The sequence below is a fragment of the Candoia aspera genome, chromosome 1 (assembly GCF_035149785.1).
Source record: "Candoia aspera isolate rCanAsp1 chromosome 1, rCanAsp1.hap2, whole genome shotgun sequence".
In the NCBI taxonomy this organism is placed as follows: Eukaryota; Metazoa; Chordata; class Lepidosauria; order Squamata; family Boidae; genus Candoia; species Candoia aspera.
The window spans coordinates 163,239,787-163,264,846 of record NC_086153.1 but is presented as its reverse complement, the minus strand read 5'-3'; the positions used below and the strand labels follow the sequence as shown (position 1 = coordinate 163,264,846).

The 25,060-nt window shown below is 37.7% G+C and overlaps 1 protein-coding gene across 2 annotated transcripts; it reads left to right on the top strand.

The window, feature by feature from the left end:
- The first annotated feature begins 9 nt into the window (after window positions 1-9).
- Window positions 10-24,776, top strand: CENPQ (centromere protein Q). Of its 2 annotated transcripts, XM_063317438.1 has the most exons (9): window positions 3,026-3,596; window positions 4,614-4,957; window positions 8,953-9,010; window positions 10,977-11,079; window positions 17,106-17,174; window positions 20,774-20,903; window positions 22,044-22,163; window positions 22,360-22,437; window positions 22,966-24,776. In XM_063317438.1, the coding sequence occupies exons 2-9, from the start codon at window positions 4,877-4,879 to the stop codon at window positions 23,098-23,100; spliced, it is 774 nt and encodes a 257-aa protein (XP_063173508.1). In that variant the 5' UTR covers window positions 3,026-3,596; window positions 4,614-4,876; the 3' UTR covers window positions 23,101-24,776. The 2 variants fall into 2 exon arrangements, with proteins under 2 accessions (XP_063173517.1, XP_063173508.1); XM_063317447.1 differs by lacking the exons at window positions 3,026-3,596; window positions 4,614-4,957 and adding an exon at window positions 10-142.
- The last annotated feature ends 284 nt before the right edge of the window (window positions 24,777-25,060 follow it).

The following is a 25,060-nucleotide window of genomic DNA, read 5'->3' as shown; positions in this document are numbered from 1 at the left end:
CAGGCGCAATGGCCTTTCCCTTACGCTTGCGCACTGCGTCCACGGGGAAACGTTCGTGAACGCCCGCAATTTTTGAATTCACACGCGCGGCCAGCCTGGATAGGTAGGGACATGGAAATAAAGGCGGTGAGTTCTGGAATAGGTGGGTAGCCTGTATTATAGCAACCGGCATTTCAGTCGGGGAGGACGAAGAGTCCACGCTTTCAGGTGCCACGAATTGCCTCTACATAGCGTGCATTGCAACGTACTGTACTCCCTTTAGCATTTCACACATGCATAAGAAAAGGGTCGTGTGGTACTTGGAAAGCTAATGGGCTTCTTGGGGCATTGGAATCTCGGTCCTGGCATTAGGCAGAATGGCCGAGGTGGCGTTTTCAGTCGGGGGGCCCTGTTCACAGGCAGGTTAAGCCAAGCTGTGCTTCGCCATGTTTGGCTGAATAAAGCACAGTTGCCAAGATTTACCTGATAGCCCATCATTTACAAGGCTCTGTGGCTGCGTTGCAGGGCCTCCAGTGTCTTTGCTTTATAGAGGTGGCTACGCGGCATAATATTTCTGGCCCCCCTAAATGGCATTGAGTGGTGGAGGATGCTACTCCTTGCTGGTGACCCCATTAATAGCATTGGAAGTAGCAAGGACTGAGGGAAATGAAATGCAAAATGTACAGACTGCAGCCTTTCTCAGGTTTTTGACCCTGGAGGAACCCTTGAAATATTTTGCAGGCCTCAGGGAAGCCCGGCACATTCAGGCTCAACTATAGGCCAGATGTTACAAAATTATTAGATTCATTTCATGTGTAGGCCTGTAGATATGCATTAACAGTGTTCTTAAACTCAAAATAAAGAATGAAACTTACGTCTTTAATGTCAAGTTGCTGGAATTTGAAATAATTTTTAAAATCAATCGTGATCTCCCAGGGAACCCCTAGTGACATCTTGCGGAACCCTGGTTGAGAAGCCCTGCACTAGGGTAATTCTTGCTTTAGTTAGGGGCATTTGGGCAGCAAAGATTCCACTTGAAATTGTTAACATATAAGTAGGTCTCAGTGACTACATTTAAATACACTATTGTTATTGTTGTTGTTATTATTTACATGTTTAATGCAATTTCTGAGACAGTATTTTTTTTTAAGATTTACATCCTCTGTTCTTCCAACAGCCATTTATACAGATCTGTCAACTGAGAGGAGCAGTGGAATTGTAGACTACAATTTGTAGACACAGGTCCATGAAAGCTTATACCGTGATAAATATATTGGTTTTTCAAGTGTCACAAGCTGAGTGTTTTTACTGTAACAGATTATGTTAGCCATCTTGACATTGTTTTTGGTGTAGAAGGGCACAATATATGCTCAGTAGATTTCCAGATCACCAAGTAACGGAGCAACTTATTCACAATAACTTAATTGCAGGTTTGGGGTTGTGCTTCTGAATGTTGTTACTAGTGGACATATAGGATCCCTTAATAAGTAGATTGGTTTATAGAAGTGTGAAGAATATGAAAGATTTATGTTTATAAATAATCAACAATAATTCCTGTTTATTTGCTAAAAGACAAAAAAAAAATAGGAAGGATGGGAGGGGGAACCTTGTGCAGTACATTCTTAAGCACAAAGTTCAGTTGGTACTAATTCAGCAATTTATAGTGCTGGGTGGAAAGTCCTGAATACCTTCTGCCTCAGAAACAAAGATCAGGAAGATTAAGGAGAGGAGTTTAGTAAATCTTTTTTTTCCCTATTTTAAATCCTTTATTTATTAAAATACACTTACAGTTATAGTACAGTCAATATACAAAAAGTCATGGTACAACAAATATAGTAAGACAAAATAACAAAACAAAATATTTTCTATTAAGAAAAGAAAAGGAAAAAGGGAAAGTTTCTGACTATCATAGTTATAGATATACTTATATTCATCTGTTGTAATCTCTTTTCTCTATTTACCCTTAAATTATCATTATTTCTATTTAACTATTTCATTAATATAAAAAACCCATAGTCATAGCTTCATTTTGTTCATTTATAAGCAGGTAATCAAGAAGCGGTTGCCATAATTCCTTAAATCTCAAAGTATTTTTTATCTTTCATCAGAAATGTCAGTTTTGCCATTTGTGCTAAATCTAATAATTTAATCATCCATTCTTCTATTGTTGGTATATAAACTCTCTTCCAATGTTGAGCATATAAAATTCTTGCCACAGTTATCATATATAACAACAAATCTCCATATTTTTTCTTAGTTCTTCCTCCATTATTCCTAATAAAGATAATTCTGTTTTTTTAAACTCTATTTACCTTCACATTTTTTCAAATAATCATATATATCTGTTCCCAATATTTCTTTGCTTTATTACAAGTCCACCATAAATGGTAAAACGTTCCCTCCTCTTGCGCACATTTCCAACATTTATTTGATATATTTTTAAACATTTTTGATAATTTATCTGGCAAATACTTTTGATACATCATTTTGTAAAAGTTTTCTTTTAGATTGTAACACAATGTAAATTTTAATCCCCTCATCCACATCTTTTCCAATCTCTCTAGCATAATAATATAACCACAGTTTCTTGCCCATTCGATCATACAATCCTTTACTTGTTTGTCCTCTAAATTTAAACCTAGTAGCATTTTGTACATTTTGGTAATATGTTCATCGTTCATACATAATTGCTTTTCAAACTCTGTTTTACTAAAGGAGTTCAGTACATCTGATTTAGTTTTAAATTTAAATTGAATTAAGATATAAGGTAGAGCTTAACAGTTTCTGAACTCTTTTGAATTTTCAATATTTCTGCATAGATATATTTCACACATACCCTAAAACTAGATAAAGAAAACCCAATTAAATAAATGAATCCAAACATTATGCGTGTTCATTTATAATGGTCATGCCCTAGTCGTCCAATATAAAAGTGATATTATCAGTAAAGGTAAAAATGCTGCCAGTGATGGAGCCCAACAGTCAATATTATTTTTGAAGACCTCAACAGAAACTGGGTTTCTGTGATTCAGTTAGTTGCCTTGCCTCTCAGATACAATTGGCCAGCATGATAGCATTTCTGGACTATTATAGACTCCAGTAATACATTTGCACCTGCACCAGTTTGTCAAGGGTATAATGATAGGAGGTAAGCTTCTTAGATGGCTGTTGTTACATGGTGTTTAAGCCTTACATATAGGTTTCATGTTAAATTGCACCAGAAGGTATGCAACTGGTTGGAGCCAGTAGCTCTCTAATACAGAGGTCAGTGTTATAGCAGATGACCATGTTCTTTGTCCTGAAAAATAAAGCATACAGCCTTTCCTTATTAAAATTTTGAAAGGTAAACATCTTGTGAAAGAATTGTAGTGATTTTGGTGCGGAAATTTGGGCCACTGTGCAAGATTGTACCTGGGCTTGAAAAGGTTGCCAATTTTTGCTATAGTGACTCATCTTTTGTGTAGGGGATTCACATTAGGCTATACTCCAGCAGAGATTCTGAGTAAATCACAACAGTGCAGTGTTCCTAATTCCAGTAAATTCTTTGAAGGATCAGAGTGTGGAATCTTCTGCCTTTCCCTCATTTCTTATCCTGATAGGAACTCTGAAAATATGTTGTTGTTTATTCGTTTAGTCACTTCCGACTCTTCGTGACTTCATGGACCAGCCCACGCCAGAGCTTCCTGTCGGTCGTCAACACCCCCAGCTCCCCCAGGGACAAGTCCGTCACCTCTAGAATATCATCCATTCACCTTGCCCTTGGTCAGCCCCTCTTCCTTTTGCCTTCCACTTTCCCCAGCATCAGCATCTTCTCCAGGGTGTCCTGTCTTCTCATTATGTGGCCAGAGTATTTCAGTTTTGCCTTTAATATCATTCCCTCAAGTGAGCAGTCTGGCTTTATTTCCTGGAGGATGGACTGGTTTGATCTTCTTGCAGTCCAAGGCACTCTCAGAATTTTCCTCCAACACCACAGTTCCAAAGCATCGATCTTCCTTCGCTCAGCCTTCCTTATGGTCCAGCTCTCGCAGCCATATGTTACCACGGGGAACACCATTGCTTTAACTATGCGGACCTTTGTTGTCAGTGTGATGTCTCTGCTCTTAACTATTTTATCAAGATTTGTGATTGCTCTTCTCCCAAGGATTAAGCGTCTTCTGATTTCCTGACTGCAGTCAGCATCTGCAGTAATCTTTGCACCTAGAAATACAAAGTCTTTCACTGCTTCTACATTTTCTCCCTCTATTTGCCAGTTATCAATCAAGCTGGTTGCCATAATCTTGTTTTTTTTGAGGTTTAGCTGCAAACCAGCTTTTGCACTTTCTTCTTTCACCTTCATCATAAGGCTCCTCAGTTCCTCTTCGCTTTCAGCCATCGAAGTGGTATCATCTGCATATCTGAGACTGTTAATGTTTCTTCCAGCGATTTTAACTCCAGCCTTGGATTCCTCAAGCCCAGCTTGTCGCATGATGTGTCCTGCGTACAAGTTGAATAGGTAGGGTGAGAGTATACAGCCCTGCTGTACTCATTTCCCAATCTTAAACCAGTCCGTTGTTCCCTGGTCTGTTCTTACTGTTGCTATCTGGTCGTTATACAGGTTCTTCAGGAGGCAGACAAGATGACTTGGTAAAGATAAGAACACTTAAATTCCTACTGGTACCCCCAGTTTGGCCAATGATGTTTGCATGATTTAATACACCACCCCAAGGAAAGAATATATTTGCCTAAAGTGTGGGGCAGTAACAGCTGAATGTAATCTTGAATAATATTTCCTGATACAATTTGAAAATTGTATAAAAATCTTATTGTATTCCATACACTATCACAGGAATAGCCAAAGAACTAGTTAGCTTTAAAAAAAAGTATCTCCTTAACCTTTCTGGAGCTCTGGAAGAAGAAAATGCAAACCTGGAATCCTGCTGAATTTGGTCCTGAATGGTTTGATATGATAGAATGGATGCTTCCACCATGGAGAATAAAAGTGAGTTAAGTGAAGCAGTAGTGAAAAGTGGACAAAGGATTTGTTAAATGTGGTAGAACAGCAAGTGCTGCACAAGTTTCCAAAACCGATTCAAATAGGGTTCTGCTGCTCTGGAAAGTTATATAATAGGCAGCAGAAGAACCTTGTGTTTTCCTAATACACGTGTTGGATAACTGTCTGTCAAACAACTTAAAATTGTAAAGGAGTGTATTTTAGAATACAAAGGAGGCAACAGCAGAAATAGCATTTCTGTTCTCTTGAGTTACACAGTAACAAAGAGCTTATTTGCCTATGAGTATTATTACTATTGCAGTCTATATTCTTGCACGGAGCAGGCTTGGTCTGAGTTTTCTTTGTGTGTGCACTGCTGCTAACTGGAATGTTTGATTAAGCAACACCTGTTGTTCACATATTGCTGTGGGGAGAGGAAAGTGGGAGATGTTTGAAGAAATTAATAGCTGTCCTCTCCCAGCTTATTCATATGTTGTGTTTTTTCTTTGTATCTCTAATGGCAGTGGAGAATCCAATCCTGTGTCAGATCTAGGGTCAGAGTATCTTCAAGGGCTCAGAGAAGATACTACCTCTTTCTAGATTAGTTTTGAGACCAAGCTATTTGGGCAAAGGTCCAAAGTCGAAAATTCTATCTTTTCTGCACAGCAAGAGTTTAGGCTGGTATAGCCTTATACCATTCATGTTCTAAAATGTCACCAGATATCATTTAGAATATCATTGGCCACAGGCTTAATTTAAATCTTACACGTTCAATTAAGAATGTTTGATTTGATTGAGGATGCTTTAATTTTATTTATTTGTTTTACCTTTAAGTTAGTCTTGACTCCTGGTAACTACATGGACAAGTCCATGCAGCTTTCTTGGCAACATTTTTCATATGAGAGCCAGTTTGGTCTAGTGGTTAAGGTGCTGGGCTAGAAACCAGGAGGCTGTGCCTTCTGGTCCTGCCTTAGGCATGAAAGCCGGCTGGGTGACATTGGGTCAGTTGCTCTCTCTCAGCCCAGCTCACCTCACAGGGTTGTTGTGGGGAAAATAGGAGGAGGAAGGAAAATTTGGTATGTTCGCCGCCTTGAGTTATTTATAAAAATAATAAAGGCGGGATAGAAAATAAATAAATAAATATGTGGTTGCCATTCTTCCTAAGGCTAAGAGAGAATGACTGGTGCAAAGTAACCCAATTGGTTACCTACCTAAGGCAGGGCTAGAACTCAAATCTCCTGATTTCTAGCCCAGAATCTTTAACCATTGCACCCAAGTGGCTCTCATGTTTTAAGTAAATTATTATAATAATAATTATTATTATTACTACTACTACTACTATTAGATTTTCATCCCACCTTTTTAATATATAACTCAAGGTGGTGTACATAGCTATCCACCATTTTTGCTGATACAGCTATATGTCTTTGGTAGATATGGTGATTTTTGTCTAAAGGAGTAGAATTTCAATCTAATACACAATAATTCTGTATGTGTTTACTCAGAAGAAAATGCCATTGATTTCAGTGAGACCATCTGCCAAATAAGCAAGTATAAAATTGTTGCTAAAATTCTGCTTTTCCAATAATACCATTCATTTCTGAGCATATCATATATGTATTGGTGATATACAAGTATATTTTCGAGAAACAGCAAATGTATGCAAAGTGCTGATTTTCTATTTTTGCATAAATAAGACTGTATTGGAAAAGCCCAAGCAATACTAGTATAATGTGCAACTAAAGAGGACTGGCCACTAGGAGGTAAAGATGCTCTACAGTGAACATGCTGAATAATTATTATATAAAGGGAGAGTAATGCTCAGCACTTTTGAAGTCTTGGTGGAAAAGAGTAGTGCAATGTCTATATATTATTTTGGTGAGGGCATATATATCTTTTCTGTCATCCATAAAGGTTGTACAGTTGTTGACACATCTTCAAGCATTGCAAGAAATTGTAAATTTCACTGTAAGTTTTTTCATGTACAGGCATGAAAAGATTTGCATCTTTAATTGGCATTTGAGACAGAAACTTGAGAGGATTTAGTTGGTAGAATGTACATGATAAACTTTTGTTTGACAAGTTTTCTTTCCTGCAAATATAAATATCTATTTTATATCATTTAGTGAGCCACTAAAATCCTCCTTTATTGGACATAATGATGTAAAACAAAACTTGAAGTCATTGTGTGGATATGAACTTTGTATGGGGATTTCAGTTCTGATTACCTGTCTGTATAAAAGAAAAGATAGCCAACATTACATATTCTTTTGCAATGAATAAATGTGTCCTGATGTTTTTAATAAGTCCTGTATAGCTAAATTTCCAGGAAAGCTTAATGCATCTTTACTGTTTTACAGAAAGTTATATTTTGTTGAGCAGTTTCAAGAGATGAGAATAAGTTGTATCAACAAGCCAGCTGTAGTTGTTAACACTATCACAGGAATATGATCCAGTGTAAAGTGAATGCAGCTGGTAGTTTTGGGGGCTTTGCAAAGGATTTGAAATGCATTGGCATAAAGGAAGGCTGGCACTTGGTCATTTTGAGGCACATGCATTCCTCAAATGCTCAGCACAGCTCCCTCTAGGGCTTTGCACACAAAGAGTTGTTTTACTTTGCTGGCAGTCCTGTTGGAAAGCTTATCTGTGTTTGCATTCAGTATATGCACACAAGTGATATGGGAAAGACTGGAAGCAGCTGCCCCAAGCATTTCAGAGGACATGGCTGTTTCAGTCCTTTGGGGAGGGATGCTTTTCTTGTACCACGTGTTTTGAGATGTACCCTTCAGATCCTTTGCACAGCCCTAATAACAATTTACAGCATAATTCTAAGCTTATCTAAGCTTATACCCTAAATACTTATTACATGGTATTTAGGGACCATTGTCATGTTCACCGTTTCGATGTGTCTGTACATCGTAACGGTTCGCATGCCAGAGCACTGACGCACGTTCCTAGCTGGGAGGGAGCTGCTGATAAACCTTGCACGGAAAGCTATATCTCTCTGTGCTAAGCAGGAATGTGTTTGGGTTATCTTTTTGTGTCAAGGTCTTTTTGCCCGTTGATCAGCAGAACCCGTTAGGAGCACCTGGGAATGTGAATTTGAGACGATTGAAGGGGGTGGGTGGGACTCTGTTTGTAACGGGGCTATTTAGTTTGATTTTAGGTGCGCTTTTCTCATTCTCAGCTTTCTTTGTGTTTGCACTCTACCCTTAATAAAATCAGAACTTAAACTTTGCTTTTGAGTCTGAGTACTTTATTGGGAGAGGCATTCATTACATAAAGCTGAGAGTAGTGTTACGGCTATTCAGTAACTTTAATCAGCTTTGTTTTTAAAGCTGTCCATTATTATGCAATAAGGTGCAGTAAGGAAATTTAAAAAAAAATCAAATTCTGTAGGACAGGATGAAAGGTGAAAGGTCCCCTGTGCAAGCACCGAGTCATGTCTGACCCTTTGGGGGGACATTGCTTTCGCGACGTTTTCTTGGCAGACTATAGAGTGGGGTGGTTTGCCATTGCCTTCCCCAGTCACCTTCCCCAGCAAGCTGTGTAACAATCTAAAGAAAGATAGAACTGGAGAGAAGGTACAAATATTTTTAGGCTACCAAGATAAGAATACAGTTTTTAAAATAATATAATCATTATCTTAGAAGTAAGACACAAATTCAAATATCTCATAAAGGCAGCAGAAAATGTTGCCTATTTAAAAAGGAATTTTTTAAAGAATAACAGAAGAAAGTATTGGAGTATTTTAAGGGACAGGGTTCAAACAGAAGTAAGCCCCACTATTTGATGGGACTTGATTCCAGGGAAGTATACACAGGATTAATAAAAGTAAGAAGCAAGATTGTGAGTGGATATAATAATTAAAATTGCATGCATACAAAGGGTTAACATAAGCCATCATGCAGGTTGATAAGCCAAGTTGTGTAGGGTATACATTTTTTAAAACCTGCATGTTTTTTTAAATGTAAATGTTAATGTTCCTGCATGTTTTTCTGTAGCAAGAAATGCTTCTAGTTCCGAAGAAGGAAGAGGAGGAGGGGACACAGTTTCCCGAAGGTACTAATTTGTTTTGCATTTCTTGTCTATGAGAACTCTGAAAATAAGAGCTAAGACATGCTGATATTTACAGTGCAGTTGTTTCGAAGCATGCATCCTGCCTCTGGCTCTGTATTCCCTTGGGATAGAAAATGGAAAATACTCCTGCCTCTTGACTATCTTAATATGGGACAGAAATGGGGCTGTGATGGATGAAAGAAAATATTTCTCATGTTGATTCCTTTTTTTCCCATTATACTTGCATAATTTATGAATTGTTCCTTCTCTATTTCCTTCAGAACTAAAAGGATGATGTCCTCTAATGGTGAACTTCATATCCATTACAACATCCAGGATGTGTAATGAGATGTTTTTGACAGCTATAACTACTCTTTGAACTACACAATCAGCCAAAAGTATTACTTAAGTCAGTGTTTTCCAAGCTGTATGCTGAAGTATGACTGAAGCCCTGATCCTAACACTTTATCTGAGCTCAGAGCATGGGATGGTGTTGTGGGAAAATCCTCAAAAAAAGATTGCAAAAATTTAAACAACTTGCACAGAGATTGGATAATGAAAGGCAAATACAATAATCAAATACATACTCTTACATTATTATTTTAAAATCTCAGTATTCTTTATATAACTATAGCAAATAACTATATGAACTTAAAACGTGTAATCATACATAGCAGAAGAAATGTTTAAAGTATGTTTCAAACTTAAAACCAAATGATAGAAGAAGCCATTTATTTACAGTGTTAATTTTGTGAAAATATGTGACAGAACAAGTTAAACTAACAAAATCTAAGGGTCTTTTTCTTTTTTGTTGGTCTCCTAGGATAAAACTGCCACTCATCTTCCAAACCATATTAACTAGCCAAAACTTGTGCGGTCCGTTTCCTTAGTAATCCACAAATGCTCTATGGAAGCTTTTCATTAATTATACATACAATTTTTTGAAGCTTTTTATTTTGTCACCATATAGGAAATGCATCAGAAGTATAACTGTATTATTCCTGAGATAGCTATAAAAATATTGAAGGTGAAAGGTCCCCGGTGCAAGCACCAAGTCATGCCTGACCCTTTGGGGGGACGCCCCTTTTGCGACGTTTTCTTGGCAGACTATAGCGGGGTGGTTTGCCATTTAATAGTAATTCTCCATCTAGAAAACGATTATTTCTAGTGCTGTCTACCCAATGGCTACAATACTCCCTTTCTTGGTCATGTTAGGTTTTAAGTGACAAATAGTTATTGAATTGTACAGTCTCAGCCAAGAATGAAATAAAATCTGTATGCCTATTTGTTCTCTAATATCTTTTCAACAATATGTGTTAATATATATTGGTACCTTCTCGCTGAGGGTTTCAGCGAGAATGTACCAAGATTTTCTGGAATAGCATCATGTAGCTGCAGCTGACGGGTACAGAGGAAACCCACAAGGTTATAATTATTTCTGGGCTCTTATTTGCCAGGCAAAGAAAAGGACAAGACATAGAGGCAATATTAACTGTATTCAATATTCAAAGGTAAATTATGTCTGTTGTTTTAGAGGCAGATTGAGAAGCTTATATGAGTGTCTGAGCAAACTGTTGAGTTTTAAGTCAGAAAAATTAAAGCTGGATACTGGATGGAGCTATAATTCTTCAACTGGAAATCCTACAGAGTTGTTTCAGATTTTGTTTAATGTCACTTTTCTACTTGGTTTTGTTGGTTGTCTCCTTAGGATTGCACTGCAATAAGGCTGATTTTAAAATCTAAACAAACCCTGAGGCTTTAGGAACCAATCCATTTGGTCACATTGGTTTAAATTTATTTGGAATTTCTTTGCTGTTTATAAGAGGAATCTCTTGCTGAGCAAATGCTGCTGTTATCTCATTTGAATTTTATAGCCCTAAGTGTTCATCATAGAGCACAGCAGTCTAACCACGTTTAGGTGGAAGCTTTTCAGCATTCTTGCTTTTTGCATTTGAAACAGAATCTCCAGAAACAGAATTAATGGTGGTATCTTCAAAACGAAAAGTGAAATGGCAACTACTCCCAAAGAGCGTTAAAAAGAGTCTAGAATCCAAGATCCATTGGACAATAATGTAAGTATCAGTTTTTTCCTCCAAATATCTCCTTTCTCTTGGAATGTTTCACCTACATTGATAATCCAGTTGTCATTCATCAGTAACAATAACTTCAAATTAAGATAATTTCAGGAATGGAAAGAGGCATTGATTACTAGGTGAATTTTTGCAACATTGAATTATCGCTTTAGTTGCACAATAATTTTGGTTGCGCTGATTGTATGTAGACAGACACATCTGGAATGAAAAGCAGTGTGGCAACAATCCAACAGACGACAGTGTTGTCTGTTGGATTTTTGCAATAACGAATGACTCAGTTGTACAATCGTTTCAGTCGCACAGCTTGCATGTAAACAGATACTGTACATCTGGAATGAGGAGTTACTGATTTTTGTTACCAGCTGTAGTTTTGCGATGTTAAATGCAATATTAAATGACTGCTTTAGTTGCACAGTAGTTTTGTTTGCGCTGATTGCATGTAAACAGACACATGTGGAATGACAGGGAATTGGTATTGGTTGCTAGCTGGATTTTTGCACAATAGTTTCAGTTGCACTAATTGCACGTAAACAAGCACATCTGGGATTTAGGTCCCATCACTCTGCCACTGATTGATATTTAGGTCCAAACCTGTGATGAAACTGCTACAGTTTGTTGTATAAGTTACCATACCATACCGGTATTGCCTAAATAATGTGTTGTTAAACCAGTTTGCCAATATTTTGGAGCTTGAACGAATATAGAAAACTCAACAGATAAAGGTATTTTTAATGGAACTGATTACATTTTACTGTGCCAAATTTGAAACTGAGAAACAAAAACTTAGTTGAAAGGAAAAAATTAATCACATAGGAAAGGCTTTGTCTGCAGTTCTTAATATTTATACAGTAAAACATTGCTTTAACAGATTGCAAGCACAGCTAACCAATTTTTCCTTCAGTCTTCATTGTCCGATTGACCTTTTAGTGCAACTGATAAGATTTCTGTCAGTTACATTATTAATTCATATCATGATGCAAATGACGGTACATTTGGATTTAACAGACCCCCCCCCCAACTCCCCACTGACGTTTTACGTAATATGTCCTTTGTCAAGTTCATCACTCTGAAGAACTCTGAAACTTTCTATTTCCCTCTGGACCATACTGGTCTGGGGGACAGTTTGGTAGTTTCCAGGAGTAAATCCCCTGAACCAGGAGTGGTTTGAGATGTTTTGGACAGAACATTCTGGGTATAATAGGCCTATTTCAGAGCCAGTACATTTCAAGCCGTTTTGCTTTGAACGATTTACTTCTACCCAGGGAGAACCAAGCATGCTGCTCTGCTCTCCATTCATCAAGGCCATGTGCTCAGGCCTTGATGAAGGATTCTGCCCCTTTCTTCCGCACAGCTCTTGGCAGCAAAATAGGGCTGAGGGTTTAGGGCAAAACTAAATATTTAGAAAGAAAAGAAGAACAAAGGAACTTCATCTTTTCCACCAGGATGGATGTAACAGAAGTAACAATAAAGTCAGTAAAACTCTTTTTTACTTATCTTAACCTAATCTGTCTAAGCGTGTAATTCTTTATGCTTGGGAGGGCTGAATGTATAAGATCTATAATTTGTATTTCTCTGGCATGCTCACTGAAGCTATTTTGAGATAATCTTTTTCTGTGCCAGCTTCTCAGCTGTGTTATAAGTTCTGTTCCATTTCAGTGGTTCTAGCAGGCCACTAAATTGGCTTCACAAACTGCCTCCTTCTGAAATGGCATAGTGCAGAGGACATATAGTCAGGGGGACAGCCACATCCCAGATTGAGTTTCCACATCTTTAATAAACATGATAAATATCTATGAATATATAAATAGACAAATCTTTTAAATAAATAAATAAGCTGCCCAGAGTTGCTTATGATCTGCCAAATAAATCTTTTAAATAAATAATAAATAAATGATAGTTCATATGTTTTTTTTAAAAAAACCTTTTCTACTGTTTATTGGGGAGGGATTGTTTTTGCTTCTTTTGGTGTTTTTGTTTTTCTAGTTTTACATATAACCTATCATCTAATGCTCCAGGGTATAATCACAGCAGGCCATTAGGGGAATGATTTCCCGCCTCTAATTAGCAATTACTCATTCATGGGTTTGAAAGGGAGTCAGACAAGGCTGCATCTTAGCTCCTACCTTATTTAACCTCCCTCACAGGCAGATTATCCAACACACGCTTCCATCCTCCCAATGTTACTGTGGTTGATATTGTACTTTTATATGTTGATGATGTGGCAGCCCTTTCACAAACACCTGTAGGACTTAGGCGAGCACTCAAAGCTTTCACTCATTTTTTGCTGAGAGCACTTACTGATAATCAGTGACCAAAAAACTAAAGTGGTGGTTTTTGCTAAGAAGACCAAAGATTTAAATGGACCATTGAACGGAAGGAAATTCGGCAGGTTGAATGCTTCAATTACCTGAGGATAGTGTTCTAGTCTATAGATGCCTGGAAGATGCACATTGATCGTGCTGCTTCACAAGCACAAAGAGCACAGTAACTATTAGGATTTTGGCAGTGGGTGGGGAGGAAGGATAGGGAATACATCCAATCAACTCTGAAACTTTTTACAGCAAAAACCCTTGGCTCAAACATGTACGGTGCTCAGTTGGCACCATTCCCTCACTATAAACCATTTGAAACCATAGAAACAAAGTTTTTGCGAACCCTTTTCTTAAGTGCCCAGATGTGTATCCAATGTGATGCTCAGAAAGGGTGACAAAGAGTGGAGATAAGAGCATGGCTGTTAATACTCATATATTGGTTCAAATGTTACTTTTTCCCATCAGGACTGAATCTCAGTCCTGATAGACCACTTTCAGTCTTCATGGCAACAAGCAATTCTGGGAAAACTACCCATTATGGCTTGCCACTTGAGTTAGTGCTTTTGAATACACTCAGGTGAAACAAATCATTATAAAAAGGGTCCTAGATATAGAATTCCAGAATGAGATCAGCCATATTCCTGCCCATGTTAGAGTTCATACAACTTATTCCTGAGGGCTATGGGCATATGCTTAATTCATTTCGCTTCCCCTCCACAGCAAAGAGCCTTTCTCAGAGCCAGGTTTGATGTTTTACCCTCTGCAGTTCTTAATGGGAGATTTCCTAAAGTCCCCATGTATATGAGAACCTGGCCATGTAACACAAACACTATTGAGACCATCCCACATGTGTTTTTACATTGCCCCTATTACCAACTTAGTTGAGTGACTTTCATTCTTCCTCTGTTGACATGCATTACAGGTCATAATGAAAGTTAACTTCTTGATTTTCTCCTCCCAGATAAAGAACTGTTTATTACATACAACTTAGCTAGTCTTTGCCTGGCAGCAATTAAAATTTCCAAACAGATAATTAAGTTTACTGGCCATGGATAAAAGTACTGAGAATTGTTTTGTTTTGTTTTCCCTAATCTTTGTTTTTACATCTCTTTGGTGGCCTTCACAGGGCCCCCCTTTAGTATATAGTTTGAATATTAATATTAAGAATTTTTATAGAGATTTTATAGTATTTTGTTAGCAATACTAGCTTTTAGTTACCTTTCATTGATTGTAAGTTTCAGTGGAATTCCTGAAATGGATGTAATTCTCCTTGTTTGTATTTTATGCTGGGCTATGACCAAAATAACATGTTTGTTGTTGTTGTTACATAAAATCAACCCATTATATAAATGCTAATAGTTACGCTGGAAATGTCCTTTTATTGAAACAGTAGATCATCAGACTAGATGTTCAGAAGCTGAAGGCAAGTCACAAATCCTCAGTTTACATTGAGGATATCTAAGGTGCAGTGATTTTGTGTAGGATCAGACTCAAGAGATTACGGAAGACCCACAGATCAGCTAGATATGAGCTCACTAATATTCCTAAGGAATATGCAGTGGAGGTGAGGAATCGATTTAAGGGACTGGACTTAGTAGATAGGGTCCCGGAAGAATTATGGACAGAAGTTGGCAGCATTGTTCAGGAGGCGGCAACAAAATACATCCCAAAGAAAGAGAAAACCAAGAAGGCAAAATGGCTGTCTGCTGAGACACTAGAAGTAGCCCAAGAAAGAAGGAAAGCAAAAGGCAACAGTGATAGGGGGAGATATGCCCAATTAAATGCAAAATTCCAGAGGTTAGCCAGAAGAGATAAGGAATTATTTTTAAACAAGCAATGCGCGGAAGTGGAAGATGACAATAGAATAGGAAGGACAAGAGACCTCTTCCAGAAAATGAGAAACATTGGAGGTAAATTCCAGGCCAAAATGGGTATGATCAAAAACAAAGATGGCAAGGACCTAACAGAAGAAGAAGAGATCAAGAAAAGGTGGCAAGAATATACAGAAGACCTGTATAGGAAGGATAACAATATCGGGGATAGCTTTGACGGTGTGGTCAGTGAGCTAGAGCCAGACATCCTGAAGAGTGAGGTTGAGTGGGCCTTAAGAAGCATTGCTAATAACAAGGCAGCAGGAGACGACGGCATCCCAGCTGAACTGTTCAAAATCTTGCAAGATGATGCTGTCAAGGTAATGCATGCTATATGCCAGCAAATTTGGAAAACACAAGAATGGCCATCAGATTGGAAAAAATCAACTTATATCCCCATACCAAAAAAGGGAAACACTAAAGAATGTTCAAACTATCGAACAGTGGCACTCATTTCACATGCCAGTAAGGTAATGCTCAAGATCCTGCAAGGTAGACTTCAGCAATTCATGGAGCAAGAATTGCCAGATGTACAAGCTGGGTTTAGAAAAGGCAGAGGAACTAGAGACCAAATTGCCAATATCCGCTGGATAATGGAAAAAGCCAGGGAGTTTCAGAAAAACATCTATTTCTGTTTTATTGACTATTCTAAAGCCTTTGACTGTGTGGACCATAACAAATTGTGGCAAGTTCTTAATGGTATGGGGATACCAAGTCATCTTGTCTGCCTCCTGAAGAATCTGTATAACGACCAAGTAGCAACAGTAAGAACAGACCACAGAACAACGGACTGGTTTAAGATTGGGAAAGGAGTACGGCAGGGCTGTATACTCTCACCCTACCTATTCAACTTGTATGCAGAACACATCATGCGACAAGCTGGGCTTGACGAATCCAAGGCTGGAGTTAAAATCTCTGGAAGAAACATTAACAATCTCAGATATGCAGATGATACCACTTTGATGGCTGAAAGCGAAGAGGAACTGAGGAGCCTTATGATGAAGGTGAAAGAAGAAAGTGCAAAAGCTGGCTTGCAGCTAAACCTCAAAAAAACCAAGATTATGGCAACCAGCTTGATTGATAACTGGCAAATAGAGGGAGAAAATGTAGAAGCAGTGAAAGACTTTGTATTCCTAGGTGCAAAGATTACTGCAGATGCTGATTGCAGTCAGGAAATCAGAAGACGCTTAATCCTTGGGAGAAGAGCAATGACAAATCTCGATAAAATAGTTAAGAGCAGAGACATCACACTGACAACAAAGGCCCGCATAGTTAAAGCAATGGTGTTCCCTGTAGTAACATATGGCTGTGAGAGCTGGACCATAAGGAAGGCTGAGCGAAGGAAGATCGATGCTTTTGAACTGTGGTGTTGGAGGAAAATTCTGAGAGTGCCTTGGACTGCAAGAAGATCCAACCAGTCCATCCTCCAGGAAATAAAGCCAGACTGCTCACTTGAGGGAATGATATTAAAGGCCAAACTGAAATACTTTGGCCACATAATGAGAAGACAGGACACCCTGGAGAAGATGCTGATGCTAGGGAGAGTGGAGGGCAAAAGGAAGAGGGGCCAACCAAGGGCAAGATGGATGGATGATATTCTAGAGGTGACGGACTTGCCCCTGGGGGAGCTGGGGCTGTTGACGACCGACAGGAAGCTCTGGCGTGGGCTGGTCCATGAAGTCACGAAGAGTCGGAAGCGACTAAACGAATAAACAACAACAACAACAAAATTCATTAACACTTTTTCCAGGCAAGGACACAAAAGCATCAAATATAAAGTGTCTATGGGTGAAAAATGTTAATACATTATCTCTCTTTACAGAGCTACTCTATATGAAATTACAGAAGATTACAATGAAACTGAAAAGCACTTGAATATCCTCAAGAAAAGGTAATAAAAACAGGTGAACAACAACAACAAAAATCCTGCCAATGTTCCTCCTATATTAGCGTAATGTAAATGCTTTTGAATTCAGTAAGTTGTACCCTCAAAAAAGATTTAAAATAAGTTGTCTCCTGTTAGCTTGTGCATTAACCAGTAGCTCATTGGCCAGCTGGATGTGGCTGCAGCTGAACTAGAGTTTCTTTTGCTAGGCCAGGAATGAGGTACTGAATCAAACTGCCATTGGCTTGAGAAACAGGTGGTCCTTGGGTTACAACAATAATTGGGGCCATGATTGCTGTCGCTAAGTGATGTAGTCATAATGTGCAACATCATGTGACCACATCGCTTAGCAAAGACAATCCCAGCAGTCCTGGTTGCCATTGTAACCCCAAGATGTGTGGGTCATCAAGCAGGAAGCGGTGGGAGTCACAGGTAAGGAACGCAGGGCAGGCCCTGGGAAGCCCAGCACAGACCTTGCGTGAGTTGAGGGAGGACTTGGGAGGCCGGGTGCAGGCTGCATGTGAGTTGGGGGAGGCCGGGAGAGAGGGGTGCTTTGGTACAAGCACAGAAAGGCTGAGGGGTGGGTGGCATGACTTCTGACCTTTCTGCCACCTTCCCCATTGACTTTGCTTGTTGGACGGTTGCAGATGGCAATCATGGTACACTGCGGCCATCATAAAGTTGCCAAGCGCCTGAATTGCAATCAAATGACCCCAGGAGCACTGCAGTGGCCAGAACTTTGAGGACTGGTTGTAGGTACCCTTGTTCAGGGCTGTTGCAACTTCGAATGGTTGCTGAACAAGTGGTTGGTAAGCGAGGACTACCTGTATACATCAAGTGATAGTACAAATAGTGAGAAAGGAGTTTCTTTTCTTATTTCATTAATAGCCAAGAAACAATAGCAATCAATCTGAAATGGTGTTTCTGAAACTCCTTAGAATTCCAAATATGCTCAAGAACTTGAAACTCATTGTCATCTGCCAATTTTGCCCCCTTATGAATATTCTAATGCAGGGAAATCCATAAATATAAATGTAACTTTTCCAAACATTTTGAAGTGACCAGGTAAGATAGTTTTTTTTTCTTTTTTCAAGTCAAAAAGCACATTTGAGAAATTGAAATGTGTGCATTTTTATTTATTTATTTATTTATTGAGTCAGCATCCCTTAAAAAAAATAAATATAAAATCTGTCAGTATAATCCTCAATTTAGAGATGATTGGGGAGATCAAAGCACGTCTTAGGGCATCATAAAAAGGACACTGTATGAGGACATGGGCAAGAGTGTAGTTGAATTTATTTTATTTTTTTTCCATAAGAATGCAAATGAAGCTACAAATTCCTGAGATCTAAATATTGTAGTATCTCTTCATTTATCCTGTTTAACCTTTTGCTCACCTGCTTCTCATAACACTGAAGATAGTAAAAATGCATTGTAATTAAAAAAAAAATTAGTTATGTATTCTGCTCTTTGTCCTTCAGTTACAGGAAAGTTTTCTGAAAGAAGTCGACTCAAAATACCCATTTTACCACATAAAATTCCGTCTAGCAAGTCTTATTTCTTGAACTTTGATTTGCTTTTATATTCATCTTTTTCATGGACTTTTAAAAAGTTGATCTCTTTATTCTTTCATGTCTTTTCATGCCTGTTAGTTTATTTCTTTATTGGTTGTAATATTTCCAGTCCTGCAAGAATTTATTTTGTATCTTGACCATTTTTATGCATAATTTTAAAGGGAAATATAGAATCATAGAATTGTGGAGTTTGAAGAGGATCACAAGCATCATCTAGTCCAACCCTCTGCAAAGAGCAGGAAATTCAGTTAAAACATCCTTGAGTCCAGCCTCTTAAAAACCTCCAGAAATGGAGAATCCACAACCTCCATTAGGAGACTGTTCCATTGTTCTGCAGATATTACTGTCAGGAAATTTTGCTTATATTTAAATGAAATCTAGGTAGCTGCAACGTGGACCCATTATTTCTAGCCCTAGTTTCTGTGGCAGTGGAAAATAATTCCTGATCATCTTCCCTGTGGCATTCTTTCACCACTTGAATCATGCCTCCTGTCAATCTTCTTTTCTCCAGAATGAACATCCCCAGCTCTCGTAGAACATGTTCTCAAGTCTCTGTATCACTGTTACCCTCCTCTGAACCTCTTCTAACCTGTCAATATCTATCTGAAAATGTGGTGCCCTGCATATTCCAGGTGTGCTCTCACCAGTCCAGAGTAGAAGGGAATGAGGACTGTTTTTGACACAGCTCTTCTAATGTAGCCCAGAACTGTCTTAGCCATTTTTGGAGCAGCTGTACCGCATGCTGGCTCAAGTTTAGCTGGTCACTGACTGCACCTAATATTAATAGATTTTTTTAAATCATTTCTTATTTTTTTCTACTTTGTTAGAAAAAAAATTAGAACAGCATTGGTTTATTTGTTTCTTGGGTCTTAATATTTCTATATAGCATCCTAGAATAGGAATTATTGCCCAGTTAGGGCCTAATAAAATACATTCAATTTATTAAAAGGTGAAATGATAAAGAGAAACAACGTATCTACCTGAGTTGGTATGTAAGTCCATGCACTCAAATGTGGAGCTCTTAAGTTAAATATGGATCATAAATGTGGAACTATAAGCATCCATGTGCTTGTAAACCTCTCCTTTGGGACCCATAAGGTTTCATCCCTCATGGTGTGTTGCCACCTGGTAGCCAATAGGTTCTTTAAGACTCAAAGACAATAGGCTGAAACAAGAGTGGAATGCCAAAAAGGATTTCATTTAATAAATATTAAGAGAGAAAGATATATCAGTCCATGATCCTTCAGCTTGCCAGGACCCCCAAGAATGGCGGAAGACAAATTCCCTGAAGCCAGCAATTGCACAGCACCTTCCCAAGATTTTGAGTTACATCGAGGTTCAAACTGTCTGGGGGCTTTTGCCACCTTTTTATACTAAGCAGGAACAGGGACTTTAAACAGTAACACCTAGGGAGGACTTGGTAGTACATCTTTTCAAGGACTTGATCATAACTTTAGACAGTGGACCCTTTGCCAAGGATATTTTTAGTGTAGACAAGGTCTGATGACATATCGTCATCATTTTGGGAGTCCAGATAAGTGACCCTTTACTAATAATATTTTTATGAGAGTATTCTAGTATGCAGCTATTGTCCTCTCCCCACTCCCCCCCCCAAGCATTTTGAGGGAAAAAAGACATACGTTGGGTTAAACCACAGTGTGATTTGTTTAATTTTGCCTTAACTAGGTGTGTGAACCAAGCAACTCTGGTTTGTAAACTAGGGTTGTATTGCTTTAACCCAATAGAATACACCTACTATATATCACTATGGCAAAAGCTGAAGTTGTGTGTTGAGTTCAAACATTTAAGTGTGTACACTACCACTATCCAGATAAGTACATGTTGCACAAATATATTATGAAGAGAAGAGCTTCGCTGATCATCAGTAAAGAAACATTTTTAGCAGAGTAATTAGTACTAAATGAGTTCCACTTAGTTTAATATTTTTATCCACTGTATGATTTCATATACTTCAATTAATCTTGGTAGTATTAGCATAAACTGGTAATCTTGTTTAACAATTTGCTGAAGGCTTCTGAAACGTATTGAAACTTTGGAAGTTCCTGTGGATTCACTGGATGAGCTGAGGAATGTGCGAAAGATTCTAAAAGAAGAAGAGGAAAGGTATATTTTCATGGAAGAAGGATTGCTGCATCTGGAGGTAAATAAGGAAGAAAGGATGGATCTTGAGAATTTGTATAGCACATTGTGTGAGTAAATAGTTAATATGATATAATATACAACGTTCCACGAATAGGGGATTCTGATGGCTGCGTTAGACTATTGCTATAAAAGCAATGGAAAATTTTGCCTGACCTCAGCATTTATTATTTCCATTCATGGATTATTATTACTCCATGCAAGTGTTAAAGTGTCATAATAAGTCTATTAATCTTTCAGACACCACAAAATACTATGATGCTTATATAAAGGAGTATATGGTTTACCAAATCATCAACATTCATTCTTCCCTTTTTAACATATTTTTGATTTTGCTTTATTGTAAGTGTTTTGAACTTAAAAGCTTCAGTTGGTGCTAATAAACCATTACACTATTGTTGCAGAATATAAATATGCAGATTAGCCAAAATCTGATTATTATTTGTGGTTTGATTTGAAGAGTCAATTTAACTTGATTCAAATTTGCATTTTGAATGGGTGAATCAATTTAAAGTTTTGATTTATATTTGTATGCATAAAGTTAATTGATGGAAGGCATCTGATTCAGTTTGGGCCATGCTAATTCATCGATGTTGCCTAATTCTACTAAACACCATGTAACAGTTGACTCATGCTGATAATTATTAGGGCTGGGCAATTCCTTGAATTCAGTTTTGGAACATGCTTCAGAATACATGGGAGTATAATTTACTACCTGTCTGTGGCTCATTAAAGCAGCCATGGTATTTTCCAGAAACTGACAGCTGCTGAAAGGTTTTTTAATTGAATTAGAAGTGTTGCACAGCCTTATAATAACTCCCCCTTCCCAGAGTAGAACAGAAAACTAAATTTTAAACCCTAAACTGGTGCATATGTGAATCATTAAATGATCCTTTGCATCCCAGATTACAAGTTACATAATTACAAATTATATATTATATTTTTAATATTTCTTCCATTTGGCTAACAGGGATATCTTTTCAATAAATTCCACACAATAGTTAATTGGGGAAAAAAAGAGAGAAGACATGTGCTGCATAAACTTTGTGACCCAATCAAGTTTGTGTTAATTCTGACACAAAATGCAGTATATCCTTACTTTAAATACATTTGTTAACGTATTCTTTCCTTTTAAATGTAGGGAGAAATAACCAAAGATTCGTCAGCACTAAATACAATGCATGAAAACATGTACATTGTCCAGAAAGAAATACAGGCATTAAAACATGAGCTGACAGCATTGGAAGCAGAAGCAGACAAGGTATTTGGGAGGCAGGACTGGGTTTATTTCTGGGCAGCAGGAATTATACAAGGTATACTTTTTCCTTGACAAAGCAGTTTGAGAAGTGAAAATAATATTAGTCTTTTTTGCCCCCAGAAGTAGAATATGGGGGAAGAATTAAAGTAAACGTTTGGTGTTACATGTCCGCATTAAATGTTTTCTTCATTCTTTCCAGTTATTTCATAGAGATGGTAATGATGACCTAGGTCTTCCTGATCTTCCAGCTGAGTATCTCCAACTACCTTTTCTTCAGGTGAGCAAAGATAGTGGTAGTATGTCGCAAGTACTTGCCGACAGTAAGAAGTCTAAGTTCCTCTTGAACATACATCCTTTTAAGATCTGTTTTTTTTTACTGGACCTCTTTTTACTGTGATTCAGATTTTAAAAACCCTGTTATTCCAAAAGAGTGGTAAGCCCAGAAACCTCTCCTGTATCAGGCAAAAAATGATAAACGTGTTTTATGTTTCCTCCATTCTTTTCTAGTAACTTCTTATACTTTTGAGCTTTCTCATACTCTGTTAACATTGTGTTTTAGGTGATACGTATTTTTACTGTACAGATAGTAATATTTTAGATTTACACTTGCACAGGTAATTAATATACCATTATAATAGAGTATGTTACATTTTTATTAGAGAGACTCTGTTAGGCTAGTATTTTACCTTACCCCTTGATTTTACTTTTTGCTGTATATTTTCAAATTTGCTGTCATTGACTGAATAAACAGTATTTCATTCATTTTCATTTAATTATGTACTCTGTTAAACTTTCTATTCTATAGAACGAGGTTTTGAAGATTGCAAACCCACAAGCTCTTCTTGGTGACATGAATGTCATTCAGCAGTCAGATGAGATGAAGAATATGAAAGCTTTTCTAGGACAATTAAATGAAAAGGCAGAGTTCCAAGTGGAGTGAGTCAAGCCATCAATAGAAGAACAAAGACATGGACTGTACCTTTAGTTCCTTTTGTCTTCCAAGGAAATCTTTGAAAGAAATAATTTTTCTAACATGATTTGCATTCTGCAATTCTCCAGTGGCATTGTGGAAAATTTTCAGATGGATGTAATTAACAAAACATAATCTGCTACAGTTTTATTGGGGTAAAGATATCAAGAGATAGGCTTCCCAGTAGCATGCTGTGTTTTCTAGTTTCAAACTTTTTTGGGCTTCATAAACTTTATTTTTTCCAGAGGAATAGATAAAACAACCCCCAATATGATACTATGCTCAGAGCTATTCCTAACTCCTGATAGCTGCAAACCACACCATCTGTTGTAACCTATTTGTGCTTAAATGGTCTTATGGCTTAGTCCCATTGTTTTGACTGTAACCATCATTAAGATCTGATGCAAAGCCCCTAGTACTGGTCAGATGAGGCAGTATTCCACATAAGGCTACTTACTGTAGTGCCAAATACAAAATTTGTCCTGGTTCTGGGTTGTAGTCGTTTGAATATGTTGGTGTAATTTTGAGGCAAGCAGGCAACTTTTGCTGCTCGAGTAATATGTATGTATAAATGTAGATAAAAACACATTTAGATTACCTCATTGGCAAGCTGATTTAAGCATAAACAAGTTTTCACTGGGGACTCATGGCTCTTGCGAACTATTCAGTTAAACTTAGAGATAGTGAGCAACAGGTTTCTAGCTCTAAAAATCAATGGGAAGGAGCCCATTTCTCCCCTGCCCCCTGGAACTGGATATTTGCTCATTGCAAATTTTTGTGGATGTGGGCAAAGAATATAAGAAGCTTAAGTTGAGAGGCCAATGCTCCAGTGATTCTTAGACTGAGATTAGTTTGGTTTCTCCTTTCTTTCACTCTGCTTCTTTTCACTTGGGGATTGTATCTGAGAGAGAGAAAGAGCAAGTGTGCAAAACAGAACCCTAAGCTCCCACCATCAAAGTATTACTTTTTGGACAAGGCAACCTAGTTCAATTTCTAGCTCTTAAATGGGAGAAGCAGCTGCAAGGACATTTCTGCCTTTAGAAGTAGCTCTGGGGGAAGGAAGGTGGCATTAGTTTCAGGAAAGATTAGTCCTTATGCCATTGTCTAAATTGCTGCTGAATGAGCAACTTGGCCACCAAGGTAAGTCTTTGCTCCTTCCAGAGGGTGGGTGGGAGAAATTCTTTAAAGTGGACTGTGCTTATTGTTTTTGTCCTTATAAATATCAGGCAATAGCATTGGTGGCTGTAAGTACTCCAGTTTAGTACTGAACATTAAGATGTCCAGTTACATCTAATGAGAGTGTTCATTTTATTTGTATATTTAAAAAGAGAACAATCTTGTATGTAATCAAGCAACAGACCTTTTGTCTATTTGCTGTTACCTGTTATTCCTTTGAAATATAATTAGATCTCATGAATATTGAAATTAATACTTAAAAGTAGGAGAAGCCTGAAATGGAACTATTTTAATTACAGGATATCATTCCTCACTCAAATTACTATTGTGAAGAAACTAATACCTGATTCTCCTCAGGTTTAAGAACAAGTTTAAGGAATAATTCTCTTTCTCAGAGTTGTATTTCTCTGTGTTAATTTTCAAGCATTGTACACTTTTGGAAAATAAAATGGCATTTACTGTAGTTATCACCTTGGCCTAGATGTCTTTCTTTTTGATACAACTGTAAGGATATTGCTAGAATATTGTGTTGCCAATGAGATGCCTTTACAATTTATTTACATGTTGCTGATTGTTCGGTTTCTCTCTTGCACTCTTTTTAATGAGGAAAACCTACAGTAGTCTGATCCACAGAGAGGTAAAAGCATATGCATAGTTTTTACATAAGGGACATCATGAACTAAAGTAAAGGAGGCATGTCTGAGAAAGATTTTAGCTAAAATATGTTTACATCAAATTGTAAATTTACATTTTC